The 19,841-nt window shown below is 37.7% G+C and overlaps 2 protein-coding genes across 2 annotated transcripts in view; one reads left to right on the forward strand and one right to left on the reverse strand.

Annotated features, from left to right (window-relative positions):
• ECD (ecdysoneless cell cycle regulator) lies at positions 1–17,914 on the reverse strand. The gene is made up of 14 exons (XM_058187338.1): positions 17,775–17,914; positions 15,435–15,654; positions 14,943–15,060; positions 14,683–14,770; positions 14,314–14,480; positions 13,507–13,699; positions 12,062–12,190; positions 10,795–10,920; positions 9,654–9,739; positions 6,652–6,758; positions 4,394–4,574; positions 1,381–1,448; positions 683–900; positions 1–486 (listed from the first exon to the last, which is right to left on the reverse strand). The coding sequence occupies exons 2-14, from the start codon at positions 15,634–15,636 to the stop codon at positions 262–264; spliced, it is 1,908 nt and encodes a 635-aa protein (XP_058043321.1). The 5' UTR covers positions 15,637–15,654; positions 17,775–17,914; the 3' UTR covers positions 1–261.
• FAM149B1 (family with sequence similarity 149 member B1) overlaps positions 17,841–19,841 on the forward strand; it is a 23,442-nt gene continuing 21,441 nt past the window's right edge. The window contains exons 1-2 of the mRNA XM_058187340.1: positions 17,841–18,045; positions 19,605–19,700. Of these exons, the coding sequence (XP_058043323.1) occupies positions 17,996–18,045; positions 19,605–19,700 (146 nt within the window). The 5' untranslated portion in view covers positions 17,841–17,995. The remainder of the gene's footprint in view (positions 18,046–19,604; positions 19,701–19,841) is intronic.

Below are 19,841 nucleotides of genomic sequence, written 5' to 3' on the forward strand. Positions count from 1 at the left end.
AAAATTCCAAGTATTTTAATGAATATAAAATAGATTTCAAAAACATTTGCAAGAGTCCATTTTCTTGGCGCTTTACAATTATTATTTCAGAAAACAGATTCCACAAGATGGTTAAGTAGCTGAGAAGGATATTCCAAATGATTCAAGTCTGCCTGCAAAAGCATCTTTGGGGAAGGGTGTTTTTTGTTTTAAAAAAATAATACTTTTACTTAGCAATGTATTTTTTAAACAAGGAAACCAATGTACTGCATCAATGAATTGCTAGTGAGGTTTTTGGTCAGTATTATCTGGCAAATGCACTCCCATGCTCTGCAGAATGTTAGAAGCAGGTCCTGCTAATCCAACTTGAGCATGATAGGATTCCAACAAGTTAGTTACAAGGTTCACATCAATGTCCACAGGTATTGTATCAGGATCTTCTTTATTCTGATTGCCTTCCAAATCTGTGTTAGGGTCTTCATGTGGAAATACGTTACCAGATCTCTCCTATGTTAAATAAAACAAGAAAATATAAGGCATTTTTGTTTAACAATGGACTCGGATGTCGTTTAGAATGAAAAAACTCCCCTCAAATGCTATGTGATTTCATATTATAGCTGACTTACAGGAAAAAATAATAATAAACCCAACAGCCATTCCTTCCTCTTAAGTCACGAGAAAGATGGTCTAAGTTTAAACGTACCCCTTTCTTCTGACTGGTAAAGCTTTTGCCAATAGTGGTGGATGATAATTCGTGATCCATTTCATTCATGTACGTTTGGAGATTTTTGGTGGTTTCATTCCAAGAAGCTGTATCTCCTTGAGAATCAGCTTTTAAATCACTTTCTTCGTCGCTATCTAAGAATTCAAATTCTTCTTCTTCGTCTAAGTCATCAGAGTCCAGCTCCTCTGAGTTTGAACCTAGAAGCAACAGGGAAATGGTGTCAGAATAAGACCAAAAGCAAGTGATACTTGGCGGTGATGAAATCCAATGTTTTTTTTTTCACTACCGGTTCTTTGGGCCTGGCTTGGTGAGCATGGAAGGGGAAGGACACTGCAAAATCTCCATTCCCACCTCACTCCAGGGGAAGGATACTGCAAAATCCCCATTCCCTCCTCACTCCTGAAGGAAGGATATTGCAAAATCTCCATTCCCACTCCACTCTGGGGGCAGCCAGAGGTGGTATTTGCCGGTTCTCTGAACTACTCAACATTTCCACTACCGGTTCTCCAGAACCTGTCGGAACCTGCTCTGATTTCACCCCCGATACTTGGGGAGCGGGAAAGGGAGGTATCCAAAACCGGTGCCTTGTGTGTGACCCCAGGACAGAGATGAGAGGGAAACTTTAATTTCAAACCATTTGATTCTGCTAATCCCGTTGCTTGATCCATGCAACTCACCCAGGATGTTATCCAAAGCCTCTGTGAATGAGTCAACATCAAAACTGACAGGGCCCTCAGCGGAAGACCTGAAAGTTAAGAATTCATAATTTATTTATTTATTTATTTATTTATTAAATTTTTATACCGCCCTTCTCCTGAAGGACTCAGGGCGGTGTACAGCCTTATTTAAAACACATAAATACACAAAAATCCCAGATTTAAAATACATTTAAAACGAAATATTTAACAGGCCAAATTTACTAAAACGGTCAAACCCGATATAAATCTTTTAAAAAAAATTTAAATTATAAATAATTAATACATTAAAATTTAATTAAAATTAAGTTAAAATTAAATTAAAATATTTAAAATACTTAGGCTAGTCCATAATTATATTTTATGTTGTTGTTGTTGGTTTTTGGAGTAATGATATAATACAAAAATGATTTCTTAGGATCAGCAGCAATTTCTGTGGACAGAATGACTTCTTCACCCCTTTGCCTCTCCTTTCTGGAGCAGAACAGGGGAGTCAAAATGTACTGGGATTTGGTGAAAATTCCTTCTCTTTTCTTTCGAATGTCTAGATGGGTCCCTAACAAAATAATCAGGATGGAACAATATGTTCCTACTGGGTAGCCTACCAGAGAAAATTGGTAAAGAAAAGATATATTTGATTACACATGTAATAACTGCAGCAAGGATAGTATTTGCGCAAAGATGGAAAGCAGAAAAAGTCCCTTCAGAAGAAGAAATAATTAAGAAAATATTAGATTGTGCAGAAATGAATAGACTGACTTTGATAATTAGAGAGAGAGGAGTCGGAATATTATAAGGTATGGAGACAATTTTACAATTGGTTAGAAAAGAGATATAGATAACGTTTTAATAGTGAATAAGAAAATGACATAATAAATGTATTATGGGGAGAATGTTATAATAAAGGAGTGGGGAAAAATCAAGAAATGTTGAAGATAGAAGGAAGAAGACGATGACGACACAAGAAACACCTAGATGATACACTGAATGAATGATTATGTATTGTATATTCGTTTGTCTATAAAATTATATATAAAAGCATGGAATTGCAGAACGTTTTCCTATGCAGATGATAAAAGATTTTTATAGATAAATATTGATCATATAAATATTTTTAAATATTAAATATTTTTCATTGTGGTTTATATTTAAACAAAGGTTAAACATCACTATCAATTGTGGCATTAGGATTGAGCAAACTTGCATCTAGAACAGATACATTATTTAATTACTATTTAATTAAACTAAACATGCAGTAATTCTTTGCTGTTATACAATTTGCCTGAATCAGGCATCAGGGGTCCCCAGGCCCTGTCCCAGTACCAGGCTGCAGCCCGATTGAAACTGGGCTGCGTAAGCGATGAGCAAGTGTGAAGCTCCACTCGTGTGAGCCGTGAGCCCTTGTGCTCATGCGCAAAGCTCCACTCACATGGGTGGAGGGCACTCGTGTGCGAGCAGTCTTCGGTCATACGAATGGAGCTTCGCACAAAAACACAAGCGTCCTCTTGCTCAAGTGCCCTCCAGTCGCATTAGGGGAATAGAAGAATAGAATATAATTTTATTACGGTCATAGACCACACTATTTACAACATATTAAAAATAGTGCTGACATTAATAGTGGATAATAACATCCCCGTTAAGAAAATGCATGTTCTCAAACAGTTAGGGTCACTCCCTAGTTTATGTGAGTGGACAGCCAATACGTATGTGAGTAAATTACTGGGTCCTTGAGTGGCGCAGACTGCTAAACAGTCTGTTATTAACAACAGCTGCCTGCAATTATTGCAGGTTCAAGTCCCACCAGGCCCAAGGTTGACTCAGCCTTCCATCCTTTATAAGGTAGGTAAAATGAGGACCCAGATTGTTGGGGGCAATAAGTTGACTTTGTATATAATATACAAATAGGATGAAGACTATTGCTTAACATAGTGTAAGCCGCCCTGAGTCTTCGGAGAAGGGCGGGGTATAAATGTAAATAAATAAATAAATAAATATAATTTTCCAAAAATTGTTAGGGATATCTCCAAAAAATTGGCACAGGTTGACATTGTATAATTGTGTAACCGATTTTTTTTCGTGTGGATATTGCAGCAACACAGAATTTTGCTACTGCACGCGTGGTAGCTGGGTTTGAGTCCTGGAGGAGAAAACCTATATAAAAATCGTCTGCCCTCCCTGGCAATCTCTCTAATAAGGGAAAAATATACACTGACCTATAAATGCTGTATAACTCAACAGTACAATAAAACGTGAGATATCTCCCTTACCACATATGCATACCCGTTCTGCTATTGGTGTTCTCTTATACCTGCCCTGGAGGAGTGCTGCCATGCGCAAGTGCCCTCTGCTCGCAAAGCTCCATCTGCACAAGTGGGGTGTGTGCCCGCCCCTTGCACCAATGGAGCTATGTCAGTGCGCCTGCCACTCACACACTGCCCCATGCTGGGAAGGTTGGGGACCACTGTTCTGTATCAAATTATTTTATTCTGGCTAGAATAGAAATAGAATAGGAATAGGAATAGAATAGAATTAGAATGTTTTATTGGCCAAGTGTGATTGGACACACAAGGAATTTGTCTTGGTGCATATGCTCTCAGTATACATAAAAGAAAAGATATCTTCATCAAGAATCATAAGGTACAACACTTAATGATAGTCATAGGGTACAAATAAGCAATCGGGAAACATCTAGAATTCATTCTAAAAAATTCTGGCTATTTTCTACACGTTCTATAGAATGAGTTTTGCCACCTATATTCTGGCAGAAATCTTCAAGTTCAAATGAAGTTCAGTTTCCGGAAACTAAGCAAAAGTGCATTTGCAATTGAAGCCAATAATTTTGCAAATACTTAAAAAGTTATTTTTACCAAGTAACAATTGTTTTTGACAAGATACATATTTGATCTTTTCACAAATTTGGCTTACATTACTTGAAAATGATTCACCAATACAGAAATTATTACATTATATGGAAGATGTTATATACCTAACCTACCGTGGCATTTCTGCTCCTTCGTATGTTGAGACTTTGGATATAAAAGCCTTCATGCTTTCAGCAACCTCAGTCAAGTCATAGTTCTGCTTTTCCTCTGAGGCGGAAGCAGATTTATTTGTGCCAGATGTTTCTTTAAGAATCTGATCCAGAGCATCTGGAGAAATCTCCAGCCAACTGTCATCTAAAAGAATAGCACATAGTGTGAGAATAGTTTTTATTTATTAAGTCTGAATGAAACCATGTTGCTATATGCCAAATTTGGAATCGTCAGAATACTCTCCAGAGTTTGCGTATCTGTCTTATACTCAACACCTCCCCTACTATTAGGTCTCATATGCTACTGAAACTGAGTTGGGATATTAACAGTATAAGACAAAACAAAAATGGTGTTATATACCCAATCCAATAGTCTGAAGCGATATTATTCCAGGTTAAAAGGTCTTCCAGACTGCCTGCTCCTCCTTACAGAGTGATTTCATTCAGTTCCTACTTTAACTATGATATAGTGGTTCAAATAAATCTTAAGAGAATTCCTAACAGTATAATCAAATTTGGTCGGGCAAGGATAAGCACAGCTTATTCTGGCTCATTTTATTTAGTGTTAATAAAAATCATAAAATAATAGTGTTTTATCAGTCTATCCTCTGAACTTAACAATATTATTATGTTGGAAGTTCAGAGGAGAGACTGATAAACAACAACGATTATAGACTAATAAACAATAATAATATTCCAATGTTGTGAGTTTGGATGGTAGAACCAAACCTAGAACCATAGGGTTGAAAGGGACCTTGGAGGTCTTCCTGTCCAACCCTCTGCTCAAAGCAGCAGGTCTTATACCATCCTGGACAAATGGATGTTAACATCTTTTCTTAAAAGCCTCCAGCAATGGAGAACCCACAACTCTGGGAGACAAAAGCTGTTCCACTGATTAACTGTCCTCCCTGTCAGAAAATTAGTCCTTAGTTCTAAATCTTAGATCTCTCTCGAACAAGCTCCCACCCAATGTTTAATGCCCTGCCCTGTGGTACTTTGCAGAATAAGTCAACCCCCTCTTCTCTGTGACTGCGCCTCAAGTATTGGAAGACAGCTACCATGTCATCCCTAATCTTTCTCTTTGTTAAGTTAGATAAACCCTAGTTCCGTTCATTGAATGGAACCCTTATCATTTTTGTTGCTATTCTCTGCAGTCTATTCAGCAATTTATTTATTTTTTTGTATTTTGATAACCAAAACTGGACACAATATTCCAAGTGTGGCTTCACTAGTGCAGTATAAAGCGGTGCTATCACTTTTTGTGATCTTCATGCTATCCCTCTGTGGAGGCAGCCCACTGCACTTCGGCAGGAAAAATCAAACACACAGGTATAGAATAGCCAGTACCTGGCTCAACAATAGTAACTGCGAAAGGGATCTAGGTGTGCCAGGAGATCAACCACTTGATTGTGAGCCAGTAGTGTGCTGCATCTTCCAGAAAAGCCAAAGCAGCGCTAGGCTGCCTTAACAGAGAGAGAGAGCATGGAGATCATGAAAAGTGATAGTATCACTTTTATCTTTCCTGACTCCACCCTTGCAGATTTGGCTACTTGTCAGTATTCTGGTTTAGTTACTGTATTTTTCGGAGTATAAGACCTTAAACCTTAGTTTTTGGGGAGGAAAATAAGAAAAAAGCTGATTGGCAGGTGGATCGGCCTCCCAGAATTCCTCCAATGAGCTGTTCCCAGAGGTGAATTTTAGCAACAGGTTGGTTGTGAGCTCTGTGCCTTGCTTTTTTTTTTTGCTTTCTTTTCTGCCTCTGAAAGCCTCCAAAATAGAACTTCAGAAAAGAAGCCCCCAAACAGAGCTTCAGAGGCTTTTTTTCTGAAGCTCTGTTTCAGAGGCTTTCAGAAAAAACTTTCAAAAAAAAAGTTTTTTCTGAAACAGAGTTTCAGAAGTTTCAGAGGCAGAAAAAAAAAGAAAAAAAAAGCAAGTCACAGAGCTCACAACCAAGGAATCTGTTGTTAAAATTCACCTCTGGGAACAGCTGATTGGGGGTATTCTAGGAGGCCAATCCACCTGCCAATCAGCTTTTTTCTTATTTTCCTCCCCAAAAACTAAGGTGTGTCTTATACTCCGAAAAATACAGTAATGAAATGTCATTTTCATTCCTTTAGGATGGCCAAAAGAGCAAGAAAAACAAAAATCAATGAATAAAAAAAAAAAAATCTACCTGTTTCTGTAACTCTGATCATTATTTTTAAAACTCTCCCACTACTTACCATCCTCTGGAGGGAGAATGTCTGAGCTCTTTTTCAAATCTTCCAAATTAAAGGAATTTTTTTTTAATATCGTCAGAATTTCTTCTCCTGGGCTAAGAGCAACTGAGCTATTAAAAGAAATACAACACCAAAATACAGAATGAAATGTATTGAACTGGCAATGTTTAGAATTACTTTTCCACAACTGATCCAATCATAAACTCACTAGTAGAAAGAACTGTTCAAACCCTACAGGTAGTCCTCACTTAATGATCGTTCAAAATTACGATGGACTTCAAAAAATGCTACTTATGCGATGACCTTGAAGTTATATTGCTGCCATCCCCCGTCACATAGCATTTTAGGCACCTGGCTCACATTTATATTTGCAAGCATTTATACTTTCCAGTCGAAAATGGCTAATGGATATGCTGGATTTACATACACATGGTTTGTTTAATAACTGATTTGCTTAACAACTGCAGTGACTTGCTTTAAAATTATCGTAAAAATGGTTGTAAAATTGAATCCAGTCATGTGTTACCTCAACATAATGACTGCAGTGACATATGACCAAAATTCTGGGCTCCATTGTGGTTATAAGGCAAGGACTACCTATAAACAAGCTTTCCATAAAGCAAATGGTTAAACATTTGGTTGTGATTCTATATTATTTGGAAAGTGTGGTTTGCCTCCCTCGCACTTAACATCTCCCGGGATCATAATTCGCTATAAATGTTGTTATAGTTTATAATGCTGTAATTTGGGTTATAACATTATAATTAGTTATTGAAAACAACAATAAGAATAGCTTAGGATTTTTTTTTCTTTTAGTGACCCTGCAATTCTTTGCTTCAAGGTGGGGTCAGGGCGCCTGGAGCTGAGCATTTACTGGCCTACTGCCCTTCCTGACACCTATGCGGAATTCACAAGCAATTACTCATTGCGTCCAGAGAGCGAAATATTTGCCTCTGATTGTGAGGCGAGAGCTCCACCCCTAGGCCACCACGTCACTCAAGAATAGTTTAGGAATAATTGATAGAGCTCACTAGACCTAAGACTGACTGACTGAAATAGCTGAGAGTGGATGTTCAGAACAGGAGTTAGAAAAGATAGGTGGTAGGGCCTTTTTCTGTAAACCTGATTAATAAAGTTAGACAGCAGGCTTAGGATTTTTATAGCTATAAACATACTATTATTCCTATGATTGTAATTGTATTGTGATGTAGAATTATTTTATGGCCTCTGTATAAATATAAATATGTCACAGAGGAGAGGAGGGGGACAACCTATTTTCCAAGGCACCCGAAAGCAGACAATGGATGGAAACTGAACAAGGAGAGATTCAACCTAGAAATGAGGAGAAATTTTCTGCCAGAACAATCAACCCAGGGAACAGCTTGCCTTCAGAAGTTGTGTGAGCTTCATCACTGAAGGCTTTCAAGAAGAGACTGGACAGCCATCTGTCAGAAATGGTATAGCGCCATGATGGCAAACCTGTGGCACGCAGAACCCTCTCTGCAGGCACGCAAGCTGTCACCCCAGCTCAGTTCCACCGCACATGCACCTACTGCTGGCCAGCTGGTTTTCGGATCTCTGCCACGCATGTACAGGGCGCATGCCCAGGAAGGCGGGTCATGTGGGAGGTGAGTGCCGTGCACGCATGCACTGGGATTGCATGTGCGGGATTGTGGGGTGCATGTGAGAGGTCATGCGTGCATGCTTGGGGAGGTCAGTATGCATGTGTGGAGGCAGTTGCATGTGCGGGGCATTATGGGTGTGTGCGGACTTTCAGCACGCAACAAAAAGGTTAGCCATCAGTGGTATAGGGTCTCCTGTTTGAACAGGGGGTTCAAATAGATGACTTACAAGGTCCCTTCCAACTCTGTTATTCTGTATTTTGGGTTTATTGTTGACTAGGATTGGACATTGTCTCAATTGAGTGTTATCTATGAAAACATTCTTTCTGAACCATATTTCTAATATTTTCAGAACTTATAAACCATAAGAGATCATGATAAATTATAGGTAAAGGTAAAAGTAAAGGTTCCCCTCGCACATATGTGCTAGTCATTGCCGACTCTAGGGGGCGGTGCTCATCTCCGTTTCAAAGCCGAAGAGCCAACGCTGTCCGAAGACGTCTCCGTGGTCATGTGGCCGGCATGATTCAACGCCAAAGGCGCACGGACCGCTGTTACCTTCCCACCAAAGGTGGTCCCTATTTTTTCTACTTGCATTTTTACGTCCTTTCGAAACTGCTAGATTGGCAGAAGCTGGGACAAGTAACGGGAGCTCACCCTGTTACACAGCAGCACTAGGGATTTGAACCGCCGAGCTGTTGACCTTTCGATCAACAAGCTCAACGTCCTAGCCCCTGAGCCACCGCATAATAATATAATAAATAATAATACTAATTAATAATATATAATAATTAATAATTTATTATAATATATTATTATATTATATAAAATATAATAAATTATATATAATAATATAATAATATATATTATATTATTATATATATTATATAATATATATAATATAATTTATAATAATATATTATAATAATATAATAATAAATAATAATTTATAATAATATAATTATTGTAATATATTATAATAATATAATATAATATAATCCAAATTATAACTTGGCCTTAATACATTACCACTTTAATCATTTTAATTCTATAATTCTGTATTCAAATATAAAATACTATATTTGAAATGAATAAACTCAATTGAGTTTCATATGGCTTTCTCTGACGGTTCCAAAAATACCGATGTTCTGCAGTGGTTTCTTACTGTATTTACACTGATTTCTAGAAGACCACACATCTTTGTTTGGGGGAGAAACATTGATTAGATGTAAGTAAGACGTACAATCTATTTCTAAATACCCATAAGTAGTGTATTAAGCCAGCATGAGTAATACATTCTTATATTTCCACATTTAATCATGCAAAGAGATTAGCAATACCAAACCAAGAAAATTAAACACAACTGACTTGTGTTCATCTCACCTTTCTGAGCTGGCTACGGTCTGTAGAAAATAATTTTCTGCCATTTGCAACTGATGAAGGTACTGAGCAGAACCTTCTATTTCACCCTTTGGGAAAAAAAACAATAGTCAATGTAGGTTTTAGTCAGAGACCCACAAAGAAATATACAAAAATCTGTTAATCTACAATTACAATATATTATACTAAGATGGTGAAACTTTCTGCAAAAGCACAAAAGTTGTTTTGTTGCTAAAAGGTCTGAGGAAGCTAAATATTTTTCTGTTTGCAATTAAATCAGACGTACGAAAGAGAACATTTGTAGCTCAGGGTTGAACTGTGGGATCCTTGATACTCTCCGAATGTGATGGTTTGTAGACATTTCATTACCAAACTAGGTAACTTTATCAGTGCTAATGATATTGCATAGTTTTGACAATGAAATGTCTGCAGCAAGAAAACCAATGAACTTTGTCAAATCAAATCAGTCAGTGATTTTGCATAACCCTAATCTTTACTACTTTGTTGTGTCACGTTTAGAACCCAACTATTGTTTTTTTTTTAAGGTAACAGTACATATCGCAATGACATAAACCTATCAAAGACATGATTGAATGTAGTTATTCATGATAAAAACAAGGGCTGAACTGTGTTATTAAGAAGTAAACAAAAAAATATTCCAAAATACCTTTCAATCAAAAATTTCAGTAGTTGGAACTTCTCTTGTTTGTGAGTGTACGCATATATAAGGAATTGCACGTATGTTTACAGTCAACAGAAAGCAAACAGATACTTAGCAGTCTTAAATGGCTGAATTCCATGAAGCTGTATGGTCTTGTTAAACCCCTGAAATCACCTTTAAACTACAGAAACAGCCTAGAAGAATGAATCTTAACAACTGAGGCAATTGCAAAGTATCCTGTTTTAGATTGCATTTTGAACATCAAAGATTACAGTATTATTTTATTATGAATATGCAATGAATAAACATTTCTTTATTTGATTTATATTCCACCATTATGTTAACAGCGCAGGGTAGTGTGGACATTGCTTCATTTAAAATATAAACAGACTATGGTTTAAAGTGGCAACATTATATCAACAGAACACTTCACTGAAGAGCTAAGGCAGGTTTGCTTTTTTCCAATTTATATACATATCTCACCTTAAAATAATTGTTCTTCTGGAGAGCCCTGAGAAAGCTATCCCATAATGGAACATTCAGTATTTGTTTCTTGGAATCAGGAGAAGCTGAACTATACTTTGAGCATAAAATTTCAAAGCCATGAGCCTATGAACGATATAGGGGGAAAAACAATCCAATTGTATAATATTCACATCAAAGTTAGAATTGTTGCAATACATTTTCAAAGTAAAGACATTTGCTTTGTATTGAACTTTAACATCTGGTCACTCTGTGGAAACACCATCTTCTTTGCTTAGCAATTATACAGAGTATAAAGAAGTAGTTTACTGTGGCCATTTTCTGTGATAGATTTCTTTTTCTTCCTAATCCAGTCTACGACCCTAAAACAAACTGGTGGTCTCTCATCCAGCTATTAACTAGGTCCAACCTGGTTTATTTGTCAAGATTAACTAAACTCAGCTAAGTGCTGCCACCTGCCAGAGAACAATCTTTAGATGAAATACCTTAAAAGGTGATTTGGAATAAAAATACACAGGGAAAACTAGAGTCGAAATCCAAAATGACTGTAAGAAGAGGTGCTCTGCTATATCTAGGGGAATATTTATAGTTCTTATTGCATTATTTTAATGAAGAATTAATATAGAATATTAGAGAATGATGTGTATGCTTCTGTCAAGTTCAAGAGTCTGAATAATGGGATAAATTGAGCATTATCTTAATAAGATTTTGATTTAACATTAGCTAACAAAACACCTTATTCTGAAACAACCAAATGTTTATATCCAACTTCAAAAGATTTACCTACAATTTACATAAAAGAACTTACCCACTTTAAATACTTCTCTAGACCCTATATTAATACCCTCCCTTAGGCAAATCCTCAGGCCCTTGCAACCATGGAACACTCTTCTCTCTTGTGAAGCAGGGGAAGTAAAATTAATAAAACACTTGGTTTTACGTTGTAAGTTTTATCTTGATACTCAAGTATGACAATTACAATCTTGAGGCCACAAGCGCCAGGCTACCTGAATAAATCCTATTATATTTATTTATTTATTTCACTGACAGTCAAAGAAGCCATATGCAATTGAGGAATACTGCCGTGAGCATCTTGTTCTTATCTAGTTCTACTGTATGTATTTTTTTTATGAATTTAGTTTGTGTATGGTTCTGTTCTTTGGTTGCCTGTGTGTGTGTTTGTGTGCCCCTACAGGGTTTGTGTGTCTATATCTTGAAATTAGTATTTTGTTGTTAAAATATTCAAGGATCAAGGTAGATAACTTACCAATTTCATGCCTAATTCATAGGCTTTGTATTGAGGATGTGAACGAGGAGGTAACGAGTAGCCACTCCGTTTGTCTGGTACAAATGTCTGTTGAACCAGTTGTGCATATAGACACTTTGTCAAAGTAACCTGAAAATATCAGAATATTTCATTAAAAATTCATTTTTCTGAAAACTTATTTGAATCTGGTTTCGGCCTATTACAGTTAGTCCTTATTTGGCAACCACAATTGGAGCTGACATTAAGTGAAGCAGTGGCTAAGTGAAACATCGTGATTTTATTTCGGCACTCCTTTGCTTTACAGACCTGCAAGGGTTGTGAATGAGGGCATTGGTCACAAAAGTCAGGACCGTGTGAATGGCCGCTGTCCATGGTAGTTGCCAAGTGAGGACTATTTGTAATATTACTTGAAGAAGTCTGTAGAGATTCTCAGTCATCCAGGGTTTATCTGTGTCCTCAGGATCACCTTCTGGTTCCTGTAGTCTGCATTTTTTTCCTCTGGAAATCCATTCCTACTCCCACAAAGGGTGCTCAACCCAAATTGTATAGATAAAAGTCTGTAGAGATTCTCGGTCATCCAGATCATGATTGTTCCAAAGGTGCTTTTTCTGGAGGCATCTGGACTTCGTTTTTTCTATGAAGATGTTTCGCGTCTAATAAAGACCAGCTGCCTGCAAGAGATATAAATCCTTCCATTCCCCACTATCCTGTCAGAGCTGAAGAAACTTCTTGGATGAGAAGCAAAACATCTTCAAAGAAAAAAACAAGAAAGTTGCCTCCAGAAAAAGCACTTTTGGGACAACCATGACCTGGATGACTGAGAATCTCCACAGACTTTTATCTATACAATTTGGGTTGAGCACCCTTTGAATTGTGTGGGAGTAGGAATGGATTTCCAGAGGAAAAAAATGCAGACTACAGGAACCAGAAGGTGATCCAGAGGACACAGATAAACCCCCAAGTGCTTCAATGACCCTCTAAAAGGATGCAAATGTCCAGCTGTCTGCAAGAGATCTAAATCCTTCCATTCCCCACTATCCTGTCAGAGCTGAAGAAGTTTCTTCGATGAGAAGCAAAACGTCTTCAAAGAAAAAACAAGAAAGTCCAGTTGCCTCCAGAAAAAGCATTTTTGTGACATTCCTTGAAGAATTATACAAGAAAGAGCAACAGATTATAGAATTATAATTCTATTATACAAATTATACTATATAATTATACTATATAGTAATTATGGTATAATTATAATTCTACAGTACAAGACTAACCTAACTAGCCTAATCTCCCATCTCTTGTAGAATTCTATAAGAGATGTGAGATTAGACAAGCTAGGTTAGACTTGTACCTAAAAAGGACAGAATTAAAACCTCAAATAAATCATTCATAAACCACATATGGTAAGGTGAATTAATAGCGAAGACTAACTCGGAAGCTTAATTCGCACTTACTGACGCCATCACACGTGTTTCAGGGGGGAAGGTTCTGAAAATGCGGCATGCTTTTAAGTCAATGGGATCTCGAAGGTAAAAAGCTTGGACTGCTGCCGACACTAACGCAGGACGTTGCCTCAGAACTACTGCAACGCCTGCTGGAAGATAACAATGAGCGCGCTGAAAACAGGTCTGGATCTTCTCAGGATACCTGCGGCACAAAATTGCAATGAGGTGCATAAAAAAACAAAAATAAGAGACATAATCCTGGTAGAGGCAACTCTTCTTATAGGTTAGAACAGGGGTGGGCAACCTTAAACATTCAGAGCCATTTGGACCTGTTTCCCATAGAAAAGAAAACACCGGGAGCCACAAAACCCTTTTGACATCTAAAATGAAGATAACATTGCATATATAGTTCTTTACCTTTATGCTAGTATGAAAATAAGTTATTTATCCATAGTTGGCCTACTGGGGGTTGAAAAGCTCAATAAATTGTGTGCCAGTGGGTGTCGCACATTGGCGGTTCTGATGCATATTTTGAGTGATAAGGGAGCTGCAGCAGAGGGATGAAGGAGCCACATGCGGCTCCAGAGCCACGGGTTGCTGACCCCTGGGTTAGAATATAAAGGGAAGAACTGGATAATCTGCAACATTTTATTATTTCAGTAAAATGTTGCATGATGTTACTTCCCAATATGTGAACAAAAATAACTATTATAAATAAATGTGTATGAACCAGCATAACAGGTATTGTATATACAGTTATAACAGTATATATTTTTCCATATATCTGAGTATGTATATTCAGATTCAGTCACTTACCCATTGATGCGTTTATATACTGCTGCTTTAATAGATTTTGAAGCCACAAAATCCTCAGAATGGCCAGAAAACAATTTCAGGACCTGGGGAATTGTAGGGTTTATACCAGGTATATCAGGAGTCTTTGGTAATGGAATTATGCATAATTCTCCACTATGAAAGAATACCTGGCAAATAAATAGATATAAATTTATTAAATCTGAAAGTTTTTTGACAGTGCCTCAAAAATTACCATCAAGTCTATGACTGAAAGGATAAAATCTTCCACGATCTCACAGAAAAACATAATAAAGAAATTCAAAGTAAGATTATAATATATATTCCTAAAAATTTAGCTCTTTAGGTATTTGACATTCTTAACTCTCTTACCCGATGGATGCTGTTCTCAGGACTCAACCATTTTGGCAGGTAGTCGGCTGCTTCTATCAGAAGGAATTCACCATCATTATCGTCCACTCTATTCAAATAAAGAGTATTCACTCATTATACGGAATTAGTGTGTCCTAATTTAATTCAATGCATATGGATACCATGCTGTAATGCAGTGTTTATTCACAGAAAAATTCCTGCCCCCCACCTCCAAATTTTATTTTACTAAAATCATTGTCTACGTAAGCAAATAAAAATACCTAGCTAATAATTCTGGAAATTTCTTTGTAATTTCCTTTATGAGGTAAACAATAAACCATTCATCTTCAATGTTATCTCCAAACTTTGTGTGACCAGCAATATGAGCTGGTAAATTGCCTAGAAAGAATAGAAGTTATTAGATTATTTCCAAAAAAAAATCTGGCAGTCAATCCTAGTATCAGTATCTTACTTATCAATTTACAGCAACTCGGGACAGATCATAAAAGATTAAAAGCAATGAAACTTAATACCAAAACTTAAACAGCATATGCCTGGGCCTAAAACATTCAATCCATTCATACAAAAACAAAGTGACAGACAGAAGAATTTGATTTAAATCAGTTGACCAATAAAAGTACAACCAACAAAACAGCACAAAATGATCTCCTTAACAATAATTATTAGCAACCATTTGTGAGACAAACTTATACATAATGTTACAGTAAAATTGCTAGTGTGCATAAAGACAGAATTAGATATAATTGTTTTACCTTTTGCAGGTCTGTACTTTAGATTAAATGACTCGTTTTGCCAGATGTAGGAAATCAGGATAGGGGCAAAATGTGCTAGTATTCTTTCAATATATTGCTGTAGGATGTCTTGATGATGTTCTGGGTCTTCAGATTCATGTATCAGGAATAACTGGTAATGGACTGCATCGTCAACAGTCACAAAACCTAACTCCTTCTCCATTCTGCATCACACAGGCCCCTTTAAAAAGAGAAACATTTTAAAAGCCCATTTCTACAAACTGTGCCCCAATATTAAAATGCCATTGTGGAAACAAATAAACTATTTGTCAATCTTAGAATGAATCGTCCTTTAAAAAGAATGCCTTTTATCGTTTTTTATAAATCCTTAGTAACACCACGCCTGGAATACTGCATCCAGTTTTGGTCACCACATTACAAAAAAAAAAGATGTTGAGACTTTGGAAAAAGTGCAGAGCAACGAAGATGATGAAAGGCCTGGAGACTAACACATATAAAGAACATTTGCAGAATTTGGGTTTGGCTAGTCTAGAGAAAAGGAGAACTGGTATTCCAGTATTTGAGTGGTATTCTAATATATGAGTGGTATTCCAGTATTTGAGGGGCTGCCACACAGAAGAGGGGGGTCAACTTATTTTCCAAACCACCAGAAGGCAAGAAACAATGGATGGAAACTTAGCAAGGAGAGAATCTAGAACTAAGGAGAAATTTCCTGACAGTAAGAAGAATCAATCAGTGGAACAACTTGCCTCCATTAGTTTTGGGTGCTCCATCACTGGAGGTTTTTAAGAAGAGATTGGACAGCCACTTTTCTGAAATGGTATAGGGCAAGGGCCAGCAACCTGCGGCTCTGGAGCCGCAAGTGGCTCTTTCACCTCTCTGCTGCGGCTCCCTGTCACTCAAAATACGTGTCACAACCGCCAATGTGCGACACCCTACCAACACACAATTTATTGAGCTTTTCAAGTAGGGCAACCATGGATGAATCCAAGAAAAGAAAAGTTTCAGAAGGAAACAGAACGTTTAATTCAACTATATATGCTAGTTTTGTGGCCACCTAAGAAATAGTCAGGCACGGTTAGGGTTTTGTGACTCCTGGTGTTTCCTTTTCTGTGGGAAACGGCTCTTTAAGTGTTTAAGGTTGCAGACCCCTGGTATAGGGTCTCCTGTTTTGTTTTGTTTTTTGTAATTTTTTTTTATTTTTTTAACACACACACATCAACATACAATGCATTTTTTCTGAACAGAATGCCAGGTCAAATTCATACAACTTTTAGTTCTCTTCCAACACATTTTACATGCTTACATTAATATATTTTCTCTCATTTTTATATTCCTTCTTTTATTTATGTTGTATATCTATTGTTACCTTTCGCCCTAAATTCTAATCATTTATCAACTTCTCTCTTTCCCCCACCTCCTTAATCCCTTTAGATTAAACCCTTTATTTCCCAGTTAGTACTTGTAATATTTTATATATACTACTTATCAAAAATCAGAGTCATTTCTATATTTGCAGTTCAATAACAATTCATATATTAATCATAATAAAAAAAAAAACCAACTCAATTTATCTTCATAGTATCATTTCTAATGCTTTGAGTAAATTCCATAGCTACGTTTAAAGGTTTTTTTTGTAATTTCAAATTCCATTATTAACATTTAAGCCATCTGATATATTGCCAGCTGTTTTTTGTGCTTTCAAATGCCATTATTAATATTTAAACCATTTAATATATTTTCAGCTATTTTTTAATTTTCTGCTTTTTTCTCTGTCTCCTTTTTTCTCTTAAAATCCTTTACTCTCTTTGCTGGTATAGGGTCTCCTGCCTGAGCAGGGGGCTGGACTAGAAGACCTCCAACGTCCCTTCCAGCTCTATTCTGACTTTCCAATTTCCTCTCGGGCGCTATTTTCAGTTCAACTAAGAGCTACATAAATAAGTTAAATAGTGAAAGCCGCCCTGAGTCTTCGGAGAAGGGCGGGATATAAATGCAAAATTAAAAAAAAAAAAGTTCCTTCTTCATTGGCTTTGAAGTTGCTTTAGTCTTTGCAAAGGAAGAAAGGCGAGCTTTTATTAAACATCCACGCCTTCTTCCTCTTTCTAGATAAATATGTATATTATTCATTGTGTGTCCAAATTCCTTGTGTGTCCAATCAGACTTGGCCAATAAAAAATTCTATTCTATTCTATTCTATTCTATTCTATTCTATTCTATTCTATTCTATTCTATTCTATTCTATTCCCATACTGTTGCCAAGCAACTAGAAGGGAAAAAAATGGATGCCCGCCAAGAATCAGCAACTCTGCTCCCAGACTAAACGACCCACCGGCAACTCACCGCAGGTCCGCCGGCTTCACCGCTCGGGCTCTCTAAGCTGCTCTTACGTCATCGCTGCGCGCGGCTGGCCGCGCGTCCGCCCCCCCTCTCGCACCATAGAGAAGAGACTTCCGCTCGGCCGGAGAGGCAGGAGAAGGCGGGGGCGTCGCCATGGCGGCCGGGGCCGAGCCGGCCAGCCGGCTGCGCCGACGAGGACCGAGATGAACCGCTGAGGCGGGAGGATGATCTCGCGATACACCCGGAAGCCGGTGCCCCCCGACGTCCAGGGGATGTGAGTGACGTTCTCATGGGCCAAACCCGAGGCGCGGGTCCCTCGGAGCCTTTCCAGACGCTGCCAGCCTTCCCGGAGAAGCGATCTGCCTTCCAGGGAGCCCTGTGGCGGCCTGACGAGGCTCTCTTCGCCGCCTTCTCTCTCGAAATTCCTCTGTATTATTCCCACGTTCTTTGGCTCGAGGGCTGCAGCAGGAGGGCTCCCCCTAGCGGTTCAAGGCAGCACCGCACTCGCGTCTGCTGCAAATTTCTCGAAAGACAAGCGGGCGCATCCTTGGGAGGGAGGGAGGTCAGTCAAATCCCGGGACCCTGACCTGTAAGTGGAGCGAGCTCTGGGCTTCGTTGGGAAATGCTCCAATCAATCGATCAATCATCAATCCAATCAATCAGAATAGAACTGGAATAGAATAGAATAGAATTTATTATTGGCCAAGTGTGATTGGACACACAAGGAATTTGTCCTTGGTGCATATGCTCTCAGTGTACATAAAAGAAAAGATACCTCCATCAAGAATCCTAAGGTACAACACTTAATGGTAGTCATAGGGTACAAATAAGCAATCGGGAAACAATATCAATAGAATAGAATTTTTTATTGGCCAAATGTGATTGGACACACAAGGAATTTGTCTTGATGCATATGCTCTCATTGTACATAAAAGAAAAGATACTTTCATCAAGGTACAATACTTACAACATTTAATAATAGTCGTAGGGTACAAATTTAACACTTAATGATACAACACTTAATGATAGTCATAGGCTACAAATAAGCAATTAGGAAACCATATCAATATAAATTGTAAGGATACAAGCAACAAAGTTACAGTCATAAGTGGAAGGAGATGGGTGATGGGAACGATGAGAAGATTAATAGTAGTGTAGATTTAGTCAATAGTTTGACAGTGTTGAGGGAATTATTTGTTTAGCAGAGTGATGGTGTTCGGGAAAAAACTGTTCTTGTGTCTAGTTGTTCTGTTGTACAGTGCTCTATAGTGTGGTTTTGAGGGTAGGAGTTGAAACAGTTTGTGTCCTGGATGTGAGGGATCTGTAAATATTTTCACGGCCCTCTTCTTGATTCGTGCAGTATACAGGTCCTCAATGGAAGGCAGGTTAGTAGCAATTATTTTTTCTGCAGTTCTAATTATCCTCTGAAGTCTGTGTCTTTCTTGTTGGGTTGCAGAACCGAACTAGACAGTTATAGAGGTGCAGATGACAGACTCAATAATTCCTCTGTAGAACTGGATCAGCAGCTCCTTGGGCAGTTTGAGCTTTCTGAGTTGGCGCAGAAAGAACATTCTTTGTTGTCCTTTTTTGATGATGTTTTTGATGTTAGCTGTCCATTTTAGATCTTGCAGTATGGTAGAACCAAGAAATTTGAAGGTCTCTACTGTTGATACTGTGAGAGAATTGGCAAAAGGTTTGTAGCTCATAAACTAGGAATTTTCTGTTGAAGTTAATGAGAATACTATAAACTTTCTAATGATTTTAATGCTTTCTGCTTACTAACTTGAAGAAATTCAGTGTCACCAAGCAAATGGCATTTTTATTTATTTTTAGTCGAGGACTTACAAAGAATACCTTAGAACATCATCCCCTGCCGGACTCACTGGATGACAGTTACCCATCCACTGAAAGTCAAGAAGATATTTCAAGGTATTGGGATATACAATTAATTGTGGTGGAGGGTTAGGAAAGAAAAAGTTATAAAAGAAGCATTCTTATATCCATTTTTTATTTTCCTTTTTTTAAAAACCTCTGTTTGAAAGCTATATTAAATAGCTGTGTTTGGACATG

The sequence above is a fragment of the Ahaetulla prasina genome, chromosome 6, assembly GCF_028640845.1.
Source record: "Ahaetulla prasina isolate Xishuangbanna chromosome 6, ASM2864084v1, whole genome shotgun sequence".
Taxonomy (NCBI): Eukaryota; Metazoa; Chordata; class Lepidosauria; order Squamata; family Colubridae; genus Ahaetulla; species Ahaetulla prasina.

Bases quoted from the DNA above. Each gene is read 5' to 3' on its own strand.
- ECD (XM_058187338.1), bottom strand. From the start codon at position 15,636: ATGGAGAAGGAGTTAGGTTTTGTGACTGTTGACGATGCAGTCCATTAC. The intron at 14,771-14,942 runs GTATTTTTATTT...TTATTTGAATAG, and splicing joins TTTCCAGAATTATTAGCTAG to AGTGGACGATAATGATGGTG. The intron at 4,575-6,651 runs GTAAGTAGTGGG...CTATTCTTTTAG, and splicing joins CATTCTCCCTCCAGAGGATG to ATGACAGTTGGCTGGAGATT.